Below are 14,472 nucleotides of genomic sequence, written 5' to 3' on the forward strand. Positions count from 1 at the left end.
TACGGGCGTGTATTATTTCTTTAATTGTGTATAATTTCATTTCCACTTTTGCATTTTAACTATATTAATTTGTTAAATCACTGAATCTATTAATTGGTTGTACCGACATAAGTACAGTATATAAAATGAACTGACACAAATAGCCTACATCACAAATTGACGAAAAAGTTGTAACCGAGGTCTTACATTGTACAACGTAGTCACATATGCACAGCAGACTAATAGCCTATTTCTTTCAACGCTATTATTATTAAAAGCTACACAGACATGCTCCATAAACCGTGGTGTGTGAGTACAGGCGCACTATTACATAACAGCACCGACACAGCAAATTGAAGAGGCAGCGGCATGAGCGGAAGGATACATCTGCGGAAGGATACATCTGCGACCTATTAGACGCAGAAGTTCAGGTAGCTCCAGTCAGGACAGGTGTTGTCCACGTTAGGCCCAAAATCACCTTTCCACGTCATAGTCAAATAAACACGAGACGATGCTCATGCGCGCACGAGGCTGTGAGGGTTTGGGTGAGCAGGTCACAGCCACCAGTGCATCAATACAGCAAAAACATTAATAATAACAGTACTGTTGTAACTTCAGAATTAAATACTGATACATTAGAGCTTCAATGTTGATTACACGAAAATTGCCATAAGGTAAGTATTTCTTGCATTTCTGCGTTTTTCTGCATTTGGAATTTCAGGTTCAGATTGAGTTTCTAATATTAAATACTTGGATTAGACGGATTGAGCTTGCTCCACAGAGCGACCATTGTCACACAGAAAAAAGAGTTTTAACAAGCTACAGTTTACGGCTGAGACTTTTTATGACGGTTTTCCTCTTCAGTGTGGACATATACAATTATTACTACAAGTTGTTGTACTACTACTATTACATAATAATAATAATAATATCAATAACAACAGCCTAATAATAATAACAATAATAATCGTGAATAATGACCTGAGACCTTCATAAATTAAGTTGAGTAAACTTTGAAATGGACGAAAAACTACAAAAAATATAATTAGTTTCTTAATAAGTTGTGGCGAAAAAAATCAAAACATAATGCCTTGAATTCACTCATTTCTTTCGTCTGTGGCCATCCAAGTACACTCCATACAGTCTTGACTGTAGTATTAATATTAATCCGATTTTTACTCCTGCTTTAAGAACCGTAACGAAACAATGTTTTTGCTCTAATTTCATTTAACCTGTAGCCTCATTATTAAGGGATTATGCAGCAAATCCGTTTAAACATTTCTGCATAACCCAGTAGTGTCAAACCAGTGTTGTGTTGGTGACACGCGTTTGTGAAGCTTCTGAAGACCACAGTGAAGTTTCTGGGGAGGTTTGTCCTCTTCATGAAGTGCAGGAGGTTTTTGAACAGATGTCTCCCCCTGTTGGGAACTCGGAGCGCGTTTCATTACTCCACAGTCCAGAGCGCACAAACTTCATACTGACATTCATACACACGTTCATTCGGCGGATCTACCACGGAATAAAGTTGGAAAATAGAAATAAGACTACGCAACCGTAATCTACACCAGGTGGCTGAACAAAATATAGGAGAATACTTCTCTGGACGAAGAAGTGTGCAGCTTTAACCTACACACCCAATGTAAAGTAATGCCACCGTCAGTAGCTTCAGTTTACAGTGAAGTCAAAACTATGTATTTACATAGAAAATTAATGCCGATTAAACCATATAGACAAGGTCATAGCTAGATGAATTGATATTTTCTGATTTTATATATATATATATATATATTAGAATTATGAAAATATATATATATATATATATATATATATATATATATATATACATATATATATATATATATATATATATATATATATATATATATATATATATATATATATATATATATACAAATAATTTTTCCCACAGTGATTCAACCGTTCAACCGCGTGTTCAGTTAGTTCGCTTTGCTGCAAGAGGAAAGGGGCGGAGTCTCGTGGTTGTCTCCGCCCCTTTCTTTAAGGCGCTCCTGTTATAAATGAGCTCGAGCGCAGCCGTACGTTCATTGCTCTTCTGCGACTCCAACACGGAGCTGGCGACAGGATTTCATCACTTTTTTTGCGAAAGGTCTTAAGAGAGTGAGCGGCTGCTTTTCGAAGCGCGCGGTTCACAGGACGTGCGCGCTCTCCGCCCGTGAGACCAAGCGCGTCGCCGAGAGCCCGTCTGCACGCGCTTTAAGGCACTTTTGAAACTTCTGACAGCTTTGCGCACGGGGACCAGTTTGCCAAAAAACGCTTCTGCACGCGCCGTGCAAAACTGAGGATTTTACGCTCCGAAATCCATCTCCTGTTTTATTGCATCTTTTGGTGCCCGAAATTTTTTTCGCATGAATCTACTAGACCCGTACCTGAAAATGACCGATGAGCAGGACAAGTGTCTGTCCGACGTCCCCAGTCCATGCATGTCTGAAGATTCGGCCGGATCTCCTTGTCCGTCTGGATCTGGGTCCGACACCGAGAACACCAGACCGTCCGAGAACCGCGTCATGGGACAAGACAGAGACTTTAAGAAAGACGACGAAGACAAATTCCCTGTGTGCATCAGAGACGCGGTGTCACAGGTACTCAAAGGTTACGACTGGACCTTGGTTCCGATGCCCGTCAGGGTGAATGGCTCCAGCAAAAACAAGCCCCATGTGAAGAGACCGATGAACGCGTTCATGGTGTGGGCTCAAGCGGCGCGGAGGAAGCTGGCGGATCAGTACCCACATCTGCACAACGCTGAACTCAGCAAAACTCTGGGCAAACTCTGGAGGTATTGCGCTCCTTTCCAATTACGCACACTAACCAGTCAAATACTCCGTTTAAAACTTTTACAAAGAGCGACTACAACTTCTGAATGTTATATTTTTATGGGCTATTTTCCATGATGACTCAAGTTTCATTTTGAAAAAAAAAATTAATTTAAAGCGAAACTTTGAGAGCATATGCGAAAAATATAGTCAGCCTTATTCGCAAGCCATGGTAGTATAATATAAAGACATAATCATCAAAAGGAACAGAAATAAAAATAACAACTCAATAAATAAATAACGATGTGTAATATTTAATAATAATTATTATTATTAAATAAGTACTATTATCATGATAATATGGGTTTTAACCTTATCTTTTTGCTAAACACATACGAAGAAAACGTGATCTAAACGCTTTTCTCTGGTTCGGTGTTGTGCAGACTGCTGAACGAAGGGGAGAAGCGGCCGTTCGTGGAGGAGGCAGAGCGCCTGAGGGTGCAGCACAAGAAAGATCACCCCGACTACAAGTACCAGCCTAGGCGGAGGAAGTCCGTGAAGAACGGCCAGAGCGAGTCCGAGGACGGGGACCAGACCCACATCTCTCCCAACGCCATCTTCAAAGCCCTGCAGCAGGCGGACTCTCCCGCCTCCAGCACCGGAGAAGTTCACTCCCCCTCCGACCACTCAGGTGCGTTAAAATACTATATCTTCTCTGCTGCATGAGGTCTGGTAGCACAGGCATGAAACGAACCAGCCTCGTTACTTCCCGCCTTTGCATATGGATCCAATTGAGAATCACAAGGCGACTGGTAAATAAAATAAAGTTGATTACAAGGTTACAAATATGCAAACATGCCAGTTGTCTTTACCCTACCGATTCACTGTTGACCACGAATACCTCTACTGCGCATGTTATGTAATGGAACTGCTCCTTGGGAAAACTCATAAATCTTTATCAACGTGTTCTTAATTTCATGGCGTATCTTTATTTGCACTGTAGTTGCGTCAGTAGCCTAATGTGGCTGGCAGTTAACCCTTTCGTTTCTTCTCTCCTTCTTCAACAGGAGGTTCTCAAGGTCCTCCGACTCCCCCGACCACCCCGAAAACGGACCTCCCGAGCAGCAAGGCCGATCTGAAGCGCGAGGGCCGGTCCCTCCAGGAAGGCACCGGCCGACAGCTCAACATAGACTTCCGGGACGTGGACATTGGGGAGCTGAGCAGCGATGTCATCTCCACCATCGAGGCCTTCGATGTGCACGAGTTTGACCAGTACCTCCCGCCACACGGCCACGCCGCCGTGTCCAGCGCCCAGGCGTACACGCCTGCCTACGGCCTGAACGGCGCGGCCGTGGGCCAGGCGCCGGGGCCCACCGGGCACGGCTGGATGCCTAAGCAGCAGCAGCAGCAGCAGGCCTCGCTGACTCCACTGGGAGGGGCGGTGGAGCAGGGCCAGGGCCCACAGCGCCCTCCGCAGATCAAGACGGAGCAGCTCAGCCCCAGCCACTACAGCGAGCAGAGCCAGGGCTCACCACAGCACGTGACCTACGGCTCCTTCAACCTGCAGCACTACAGCACCGCCTCATACCCCCCCACAACTCGCTCGCAGTACGCCGATTACACTGACCACCAGGGCGGCGCCAGCTCCTACTACAACCATGCCTCCAGCCAGGGCTCCGGGCTCTATTCCACCTTCAGCTACATGAATCCAAGCCAGAGGCCCATGTACACCCCCATCGCCGACCCCAGCGGGGTACCATCCGTGCCCCAGACCCACAGCCCTCAACACTGGGATCAACAGCCAGTCTACACCCAACTCTCCAGGCCGTAAGAGAGCCCAGACTGAACTGTCACCGCCCCGTGTTCAGAAAGAGGTTGCCAAGGCTCCTGATCCATTTCCTGCACAAGCTCGCAGAGAAAACAAACACGAAAAGGAGGACTTCTATAAAAAAAAAAAATACAAGAAAAAAAAATTACTGAAAATATCGGAATGGCTCACGACAGTGCCTTTTTGAAATGCTCTGTGTCGCGATTATATTTTTCTAGTTATAATGAAAAAGAAACTCGCTTGAAAGAGAGGAATCCTCTGTGAGGACATATTTGTTATAAATATTCTAGTATGTACTGTGTATGTATTATCTCTTTTGTTGTTTTCAAGTTTGCTCTCCGGGGGATTCATACATTTATACAGAGGATGCAGTTATAAGATAGGTCCTTATCTCTCACTGATGTATTTTTGTAAAGATAGCGTGAAACTAAAACACCTTTCCGACCTCTTCTCTTTCCTCTTTGTGTCTGTTTTTCTCTTTATGGTGATTCCTGTCGTCTTTTAGAATCAGGCAGAGCCGGTGTGAGCTGGACTGTGGTGATCGTGTTTGCTTTCCTATGTGAGTGACACAGCAGCTCGAGAGTTTAATTGAGAGAATTTATATCTTTGTGCTTTCGTCTTGCGCCCTAGCATTGCTGGGGATGTGGCGTAGTAACTGTCACCAGTGCCGGTTAGTCCTACACGAGGCCTTCATTTTTTTGGGTTTTTGTTTTTAGCAAGTCCTGCCTTTGGGCCATCAGTGCCTGGACAACCAGTGTAGAGAACCAGAGTGCCTCAGTAGCAATCACTCACTTCTCTCTTCATGTCTGAGGGGGGAACAGGAAGTGACCTTTGACCTCTGCATCACCTTATTCTTCAAATTCTCATTCCTCCAGCCCATCAAGTCTTAACCTCTAATTTATTCATTAGTATTAATTTTATTTGAAAAAGTAATAACTATTTGCATTTGATCATTTATCTCACCTCTGTATGACTAATTTGAGACTAATTTTTTTATTTTCACAGAGAAGTCATTTTAGTTGTGGTACAAACGTTAACCATTTCGGTTTATTTATCATTTGTAAATGTTTCCATTTAAATGTTTTAAACAGCGCCTTTGATTATTTAGCTGTGTACAGAGTTCTTATAATTGTAATAAGACTTGATTACATTTTAAAAGACAGACAACTGGAAGTTTTTGTTCATTTAAGTCTAACAAATATTGATTACTGGAGGCCATGGCCATGTTGTAAAGACATTTTTTACATTATTGAATCACCAGCATACTTTTTAGTTTTTTTTTAAGTTCCTTATTCATTATTGCATATCTTAGATCTCATGTCAGCATCCTTTAATGCAACAAATCTTTGTAAAACATGCCATTGTCTTAAAAGAAGCTTATCTTTTGTATCATACTGTTTGCAATAAAATGAAAAACTTAAAAAATCACCAAAAACATTCAATGACCTTCATTCATCTTTTGATAATTGACATGAGACTCAAAGTGCAATTCGAGTCAAATATCATTTTAATATTAACCCTCATGTTTTAGACTACACTGGGAATCATTCTCATTAGTTACGTCAGACGCCCATAGACACTAAATTATTGATTAGTTGAATTTCAATAATAGGAACCAAACACATACATGCTGCATTCAGACAGGAAGCCATATTCAAACATGAAGTGATTCTCTTCCTGAGCCATGCGTCTCACCATGGCTTTGACCAGCATACTCCGAACACCACCTCCATCTACGTGGTGGTGCGTTTAAGTACGTGTAGCACGGCGTGCGATGTTTGGGTCGCCTTTTTACGCTAGGTTCTCAGACCATGAGCTCACAGTCCATTACTGTACACAATTCAGATGATGAATATCATGGTGCTTTTCCCAACACCAATACTCCACTGCTTAAAGAAACAAACCAACTGCAAAATGCTGTTTATTTATTACAAGGTCCCACATAAAGGAATGGCGATACCCTCGATAAATCACGGACTGTACAAACACAATCAGGGCTTAGTTTGGAAAGGAGTTTAGTTTTGAAATCAAAAGGGGGAGGTACGGACGCCTGGTCAGTCTTCGCACTTACCGCTAGCGAATGTTGCTGACAGAGAGAGAATTTCTGTAATTTCAGTGCTCATATTGTACTATTGGGTCTGTGGACTTTACAATTCTATTACAAATAGAAAAGTCTGCGGCATATATTAGGACACACTGTGTAGAACTGTGTAGAACTCTTGCAACAGGGCAATCTGTTTTATCTACACCTGTATAATGTCAGATAATCCATTAGCATTTATTGAACTTTTAAATCAAGAATAAAAATTTAGTTTATGGTTGGCTTATGAATATAGCAGGATGTAACACCCTGATTGGCTGGCTTGATTTTAACCACTGTTGATCTTCTGACAGTGGTCACCATAGTGATATTAAATTGAGAGCATGAGAGAGATTGTGAGACCAAGGTTGATAGAATGCAGTTGTAAACATGGGGCTGAAATGTTAGGGGGAAAATACAGATGGTTTGCTTTGGTAGTACTACCCTTGTCTCAGCCATGTTGGAAGTTGTATTGTACTCTGAATTAAACAGAATTGAACTGCGACAGTGAGAGACAGTGAAAGACTTTTGGACTTTTGGATTGGATTCAGGGTCCAATCTGGAGAACTATCTGAAGTCTGCATCATCTGTTACCATGGCATCAGTACCTGCCATGTGCCATGTATTCTATATCACCTTTGACGTTTGGACATTATCTCGGAGACATGTCCCTATGCAGAACAGCATCCAGGCGTGGACGAAAAAAAAAGAGGAACAAGGATTGGCTACATCTGAAAAAACCATCAGCCCAGTTTAGAAGAGCCCAGAAGGACACAGAGGTGCTCAGCACTGTGGACACAACAGCTGCTGGAAGCTCTCTGTCACCAACCAACCCTCCGAGAAGTTAAAAACCCTTGCACTTAGCTATACAAGCACACAAGCACACGGCAACGACGACTGCTTCTCTCATCGAGGACGTAATTAAGTAGCACACCTCATGACATCATGTAGCCTGCCAGGAAATTATATCAAAACAGAAAAACATATAGCAAAAAACAGATCTCAACCAAAGGAGTGATAACAAAGCTTTTGAGATAGAGCAACTGTGCAAGTTTCAATAGGAATGCAGATCTTCTTAGACTTGTTCGGAAACTGTGTGGTTCTGCATAGAGTGTTCATACCGGTCCATTATTCTGGGGTGATTTGGTAGCTAAAAGACTTGGACATGCACAATAAATCATCGTAAAGCCCACAGCGTAATTTTGCCAGTTGCATCCTGAATCTTTAACGTGAATGAACGTAATGACTGCCGTCGCCTCCTTAAGCGCTGAGAGTGCCTGATGAATGTCCCTACGAGGAATCGGAAGCGAGAGCAAATTTTTCTTTGCTGTCAGACAGCTCTCTCTTGTGGACACGTTTCCCAGGGGGGGACTCCATTATTATTCCACACAGACGTCTGCCCCCTCACGACCCTTTGGGTGGTCTTTTTTTTAAGGCCCAGCTAGCACTAGGGAAAGAGTGAAGCAAAACCTGGCATGATCGCCCTGGCGACTGGACGACAATAGAAACTAAACGAAGTCAAAGAAACGTGGCAGGGAGAGAAGGGGGCGTGGCCCCTCACCTGGAGATGCTGGATGTGATCTTCTGTTGGGGGTATGAGACTCACATGAGACTGAAATGAGACTCACATTGACTCACATTTACAGCAGCCTGTAAATTTGTCTAGATGGACCTTGCATCAAACTAGCACTAAAGATAGATGGAACATAGGTACAGTCTTCGTTTTCTGTTACCCAAAACAATTGAGAAAGGAATGAGAACAGTTAAAAGAACAAATGATCCTCGAAGACAAAACCAGCCATATGTCTTCCCTTACAATACTGTCTCATAATACTGTCTCACTGTTTTACATGAAGGACATGGTGAAATAATCAAAACACACAGATGTGTTTTATAACCCAATATCTGTACATATACTTTCAGGTGCCCTTCATGGAATGATAAAGAATAGACTTGCAATACCAGGACTCTCCATTTGTGCTATGTGAGAACTGGGTCTAGTTCCAGTAAAATCCATTTTTCATTATAGAAGCTATCAGAGAACAACCGATATAGACGCTGTTTAATATTGATATGATGTCCTTATGCTTCTTTCCCCCACTTTGATTAAGTAAAATACTGCAACTGTCTAATATCTGACCAAAATCAAATTTATTTAATTCAAGCAAATGATAGAACTACTGGGTCTCTAGTTCAAACTCTGAAGAACCGTATTACAGTTTTTCTCAGTCGATTTGGTTCATTTCTCAGAACAGAATTGAAATTCTCAAAACTGTTCATCTCCTTGTCACTTGTGCACATCATAATTGCATTTTTCATTGTGTTTAACATTTCGCAAATGTTTTTGTACATTTTGCAAATGTACATGTACAATTGTCTGTTGTTTTTTACATTATCAGTTGCTTATGTCATGTTTGTCAAAATGTGTTGTATGGATTGTCTGTTGAATTGTTTTACCCTCCAAAACATTTAGTCTTTAGGTAATCACCTAGGTCATTATATGCAAAAGTGCTGAACATGTTGTCATAATCTCTAAGGCATCATTTGACATTTATTTATTTAGTTTATTTTTTTGTTACTTTTTGGTAACCATAGGTCAGAGGTGCGTCTCATGAACCTTTACTGTAATTGGCAAACATTTATAGACACTAAACACTGCAGTATCACAAAGTCTCATAATGGAAAGACAAGGCCATGTGCAGGGTGAACAGCCAATAAGAGGAGTAAGACTGTGTGGTGTAGAGGGGTAGGACTGTGGTGTAGAGGGGTAAGACTGTGTGGTGTAAGCCTGAGGAGACAAAACAGTGAAATATGGGCAACAATTGTGGACCATGTTTTACATGTAAGTCATGGTCTTACAATGGCTGAAGCTGGTCGCTGGGTACAGCCGAATATTAGAACAACAACTGTGTCTTCAGTCGTTCAAACATTTCATAGAGAAAACATGTATGTTCTGTAATTCAGAAATGTGCTCTCTGCTGTAATGCTGCACATTGATATTACAGTAATTCTGACGTTATTCAATTTTTTGTTTTGCATTTTTGCATTCTTATACCACATAGGATATCAAGATTAGCTGATAGGGGGGGCAGAGGTTCCATTTTCACACAAGAGGAGGCTGTATGTGCTCAGGTTGCTTTGAGTGTGTCAAATAAGTTTCTAATTTTGCAGTTTTTCCAGTCACCTGTCTGTCTTTTCTGAATTTCAATCAGATTTGTTTTGGTCAACAAATTGCAGTGCGAACAATACAGTCAAACAATATTGCTGTACAAATTTGATTCAAGTCCAATTTCAGGTCTCCCACATACAGTCATGTGTAACTTTGAGTTCCATGTAAGTTTGTATGTGTGTAACATGTATTTGATATACCACAGAATGTGCAGCATTCTTGAAATCAAAAGCTTAGCTAGTTTTCATCAGAATATACAGTCTACACTGACTGTGACTTATAGTTGCACTGACAACATGACTAAGTATTTTGATTGCCTTGTTCATAGGCAATGGCACACAGACTAGATATTCTGATGGCATTGACAAATTGACTGACCAAAAATTTGCTTTTGAGGGAAAAATAAAGAATGTTGAGTGCAGGTATTTCATTGAGTATTGCTGTTTGCACTAACTGTTGAGAAATGCACTTGTTGTGATTCCAATGTAAACCATGATGTGAGAAATGAACCAAAATGACTGATAAAACTGTATTATATTACACACCCTCAGTACCTTGTATCCTTAGTAAATTCCCGTAAACCATCTTCTATTACTCAGGAAGTAAGTTGTTGCTCAGTAAATATTCATCTAGACCAGCCCACAAGGAAATCAAACCGTGCCAGCACTGCAGCCCTGGGGCACCCCGCAGCCAGCTCCTTCTCTTTGTCTCAGGATGGGGCTAAAGCTGGCAGAATCCCCAGGTCAGGGCAGCAAAATTCTATTACCATAATCTCATTAACTGTGTCTGTGGCTTAAGGCGTGCCAGAGGGCCCAGGCCAGGCTGAGATTGCGGGATAGAGGCAGCAGAGAACACACATCATCTCGGCCGGATTAGCGGGACTCTCGGCTTCCGCTCATCTCTGCAATGGAGAGAGGGATCAGGGCAGAGCATTATGGACCAGTTTTTAGGACACGGATGAAGATCTGGAGATGAGGGATGGAATACATTACTGTCAAGGGGGATCCTCGGCTTGAAGAAGAAAAAAAAAAGTTCCTGTCTATGGCTGTTTGTTTTGTAGCTTTAAAACCAGGCCTTTCCATTCCAAACTGTAACAGGAGTTTTGTAATCATACATAAAATATATGTTTTTTGACTAAACGTCTTGGTACATATACATGTGTATATACACACTTTTTTTTCCCAAAGTTTTGCACATTTGTTAAAAATTGACAGCTCATGTTGTAATGATGAAGATCTGATTGATTCAGAAGTAACTGAAAGCAGATATTTTTTTTTCTGTGCTGAGTTCTCTGAAATACAGTCCAAGAACACCCAATGCCCCTCACCAGTATCATAATCTGGACACAATCAAATGCTACAGACAACACTCGGACCTAATGTGGTGCAGAGGCTATGATGCTGGAATATGGGCAATGCTGTCTAAACTAAGGATCTCATCTCCATCTCTATGCCCATTATGTGTATGTTCTCTATGTACCATTATTCAATAACTCACAGAGGAGCAAATCTTGATGTCATTAAGTATCTTTTTTCCATCCTCCCATTTGTTTTCAATTACCTGCTTAAAAAAATCGTTGCTGGTCCCACCGCATACGGAGGCTGATATTACATAGTTTGTCTTGCTTTGCTCTTGCCGTTACCTTGTAAATCTCGGTTGGGTAATCCGTTTTCAGCACGGGCCTACAAATGGACAAAAAACGCTCACTCATGTGGAGTCGGGGAGTGAAAGTGATACCAGCCTTTTCTCTGAACGTTCAGCGAAGTTGAAGCCCTTAGGTTTGTCAGGAGCTAATGCTAATGTAGCTAAGGCTAACAAGGCTTGTGTGCTAGGGCAGTGTTTGGGAGATACCAGTCAAGTGAAAATTTCTAAAAGGGGTCAAATGAGAATAATTTGACTTTGCTAGACAAACAAACTCTCAGAGTCAAACACTTTTTTGTCTTTGTCTTTGTTTTCTTAACCACTTTACAAGGGCAAATCTTTCTCGTTTTCTGCTGCTTTATAGAGGATAGCATGATCAGCAAAGCCAAGAGATAAAAAAAGACAGTGTAGTGCAAAGACAGCTCGAGTTGCACCTTGCACAGAAGTCTTAAACTTGTCCCAGCAACAATGTATTTTGTAAAGGTCTGCAATTAATTATATATTAACAAGGGCATTTTGGGTGCTACAAGTCTGCAAACGTAACAAGAGTATCCAGGTAAATACAGTAGATCCTGTGGATTACGCTAAACACAGTTTCCGAACAAGTCTAAGCATGCCTGCTAGTATGGGATATGGAAGGAAAGGTGACTTTGAAAAGAAGCAGCATTGTGACAGTATCTCAGTTTGCACTGATGCCAAAGCCATACTTTTAATGAAAGCTAGGACTCAGTAGGGTTTCTTTGCCTGTGTGTGTGTGTGTGTGTGTCCGTGTGTGTGTGTGTGTGTCCGTGTGTGTGTGTGTGTGTGTGTGTAGTGCCATAAAAACACAGCTTCTGCTAATTTATGTCCTGCCCCCACGTCACACATGACTGCACAGCGAAGATGCTGATTCCAGATGCTCACTGTTTGTCTGTATATGTGTGTCTGTGTGTGCATGTGAGTGTGTGTGTGTGTGTGTATGTACGTGTGTGTGAAACCAAGTGGTTGTTTTGGTCGGAGTTTCATTTCACACCCCTGCGGTCCTCCTCTTCCTCCTGTGAGAGGTCCGTGGTCTCCGGCTGTTCATGTGTGACCTGCTACGGTTCACCTCTATGGGTTGCTCCACTGTGCGAGACCTGTGTGAGAAACAGCAGAACCATGAGCCCGGTTCTGCTCACAGGGACTCCAAAAGGTCGGCGTGGGGAAAGGTTCGGGGCAGGCACAGTCCTAGGAGCAGTAAACACATGGACTGCAGCTATACAGTGCTAGTTGAAGCAATAGATACACCTATGACTTAATTGCTAAATGGTGGATGATGTTACAGGTCTCACTGGTGACAGGATGTAACACACGTCACGAGGATCCTCCACATTTTGTGCAGTGACACTCCATAGGTGAACTTAAACATAACATAAACCAGTGTTCTCAAGACTCACGCATTGAGCGTGTGACACACGCATTTTACCGTCTTCACACGCCACACTTCCGATTTCACACGGCGAAAAAAAAAAAAACAAATCTAGTATTTACCTCTGATCCATATATATATGTCGCCCTCCACTGGCGATCGATGGCGAAATACAACTACGTTCGCCACCACCCCCCGCTCAACAACTTACGTTCGCCACCGACTCTCACACTCTGAAATTAATTCAAAACTTGAGAGCCCTGACATAAACATACACAAATCAGAAAGATTTTCAACCATTCTTTTTGTCTTGACAAATGGCCATTCATGTGTAATAACACATTTCCCTCTGGAATGGCTCCTTTGCAAAAGCTTCAGACAACACAGATTAGCATTTATTGACACTTGCATTAGTTCAGTATTTAGTTCATTAGTTCAGTACATTAGTTCAGTGATTAGTTCAGTATTTAGAAATTAACTGCATTTGGTTAATTTCTTCAGTCTTATTTTTATGATTTACCCCATTGCCTTAGTCCTTCATCCCATATGCTAACAGCACGCTAACTGTATAAGGATACTAACAGCATGCTAACTGTGTAAAGATAATAACAGCAGGCTAACTGCGTAAGTATGCATAATGGCAAAGAATGCCAACAACATGCTAACTTTGTAAGGATGCTAACAGCATGCTAACTATTTATAGCATGCTAACTGCATAAGCTAACTGCTTCTTACTAGTGAAACTGGCCCTTGAGGTCTCTGCACGGTGTCTCCCTTTCATTTGTCCATAAGTCTTAAAAGCATCACTTGTTTTATTGTTACCCAATGGGAAGAGAGCAGTAAAACAACGAGGAGATTTTGAGTTCTCTCAGGGATCACTGCAGTTGCTTAGAGAACTTGGACACGGAAAAAACAACAAGAAAACCCCCAGAAGCTTTTGGTCAGGCCTGGGGGGGCTTTTGGTCAGGCCTGGGGGGGCTTTTGGTCAGGCCTGGGGGGGCTTTTGGTCAGGACTAGGGGGGCTTTTAGTCAGGTCTGGAGGGGCTTTTAGTCAGGACTGGGGGGGCTTTTGGTCAGGACGGGGGGGGGGGGGGGGGGGTTGGTCAGGACTGGGGGGCTGTGCAGGAGCAGCTGGAAGGAACAGGTGTGTAGGAGATCAGAGGGCACTGCACTAGAGGACAAGAGCAACCACATGTTTAAGACATAAATCCCTCTGAGGCAGATCGAGAGAGAGAGAGAGAGAGAGAGAGAGAGAGAGAGAGAGAGAGAGAAAGAGAGAGAGAGAGAGAGAGAGAGAAAGAGAGAAAGAGTGTGTGTGGGGGGGTAAGGGAGAAAGAGAGAGTGGGAAAGATAGAGGAAGACAGAGGGAGAAGGAGAGAAAAAGAAAGGGAGATAAAGAGAGAGAGAGAGAGAGAGAGAGAGAGAGAGAGAAGGACTGAAGATTCCATCATTCTTTAATGCCCGATAGTTGGTGTCTTACACAAACCTAGACGAAGCACTGAGCCAAAACATCTGGAGAAAGTGACAGCAAATAAAAAAAATGAAATAAAATAACCCCAAACAAAAACCCAGCAGTTGCTATTGGTGAGCGTCTCT

At 42.4% G+C, this 14,472-nt stretch overlaps 1 protein-coding gene across 1 annotated transcript; it reads left to right on the forward strand.

Moving 5' to 3' along the window:
* Positions 1-2,034: 2,034 nt before the first annotated feature.
* LOC143487852 (transcription factor Sox-9-B-like) lies at positions 2,035-4,788 on the forward strand. Its single transcript, XM_076987094.1, has 3 exons — positions 2,035-2,794; positions 3,215-3,462; positions 3,839-4,788. The coding sequence occupies exons 1-3, from the start codon at positions 2,367-2,369 to the stop codon at positions 4,600-4,602; spliced, it is 1,440 nt and encodes a 479-aa protein (XP_076843209.1). The 5' UTR covers positions 2,035-2,366; the 3' UTR covers positions 4,603-4,788.
* The last annotated feature ends 9,684 nt before the right edge of the window (positions 4,789-14,472 follow it).

The sequence above is a fragment of the Brachyhypopomus gauderio genome, chromosome 2, assembly GCF_052324685.1.
Source record: "Brachyhypopomus gauderio isolate BG-103 chromosome 2, BGAUD_0.2, whole genome shotgun sequence".
Taxonomy (NCBI): Eukaryota; Metazoa; Chordata; class Actinopteri; order Gymnotiformes; family Hypopomidae; genus Brachyhypopomus; species Brachyhypopomus gauderio.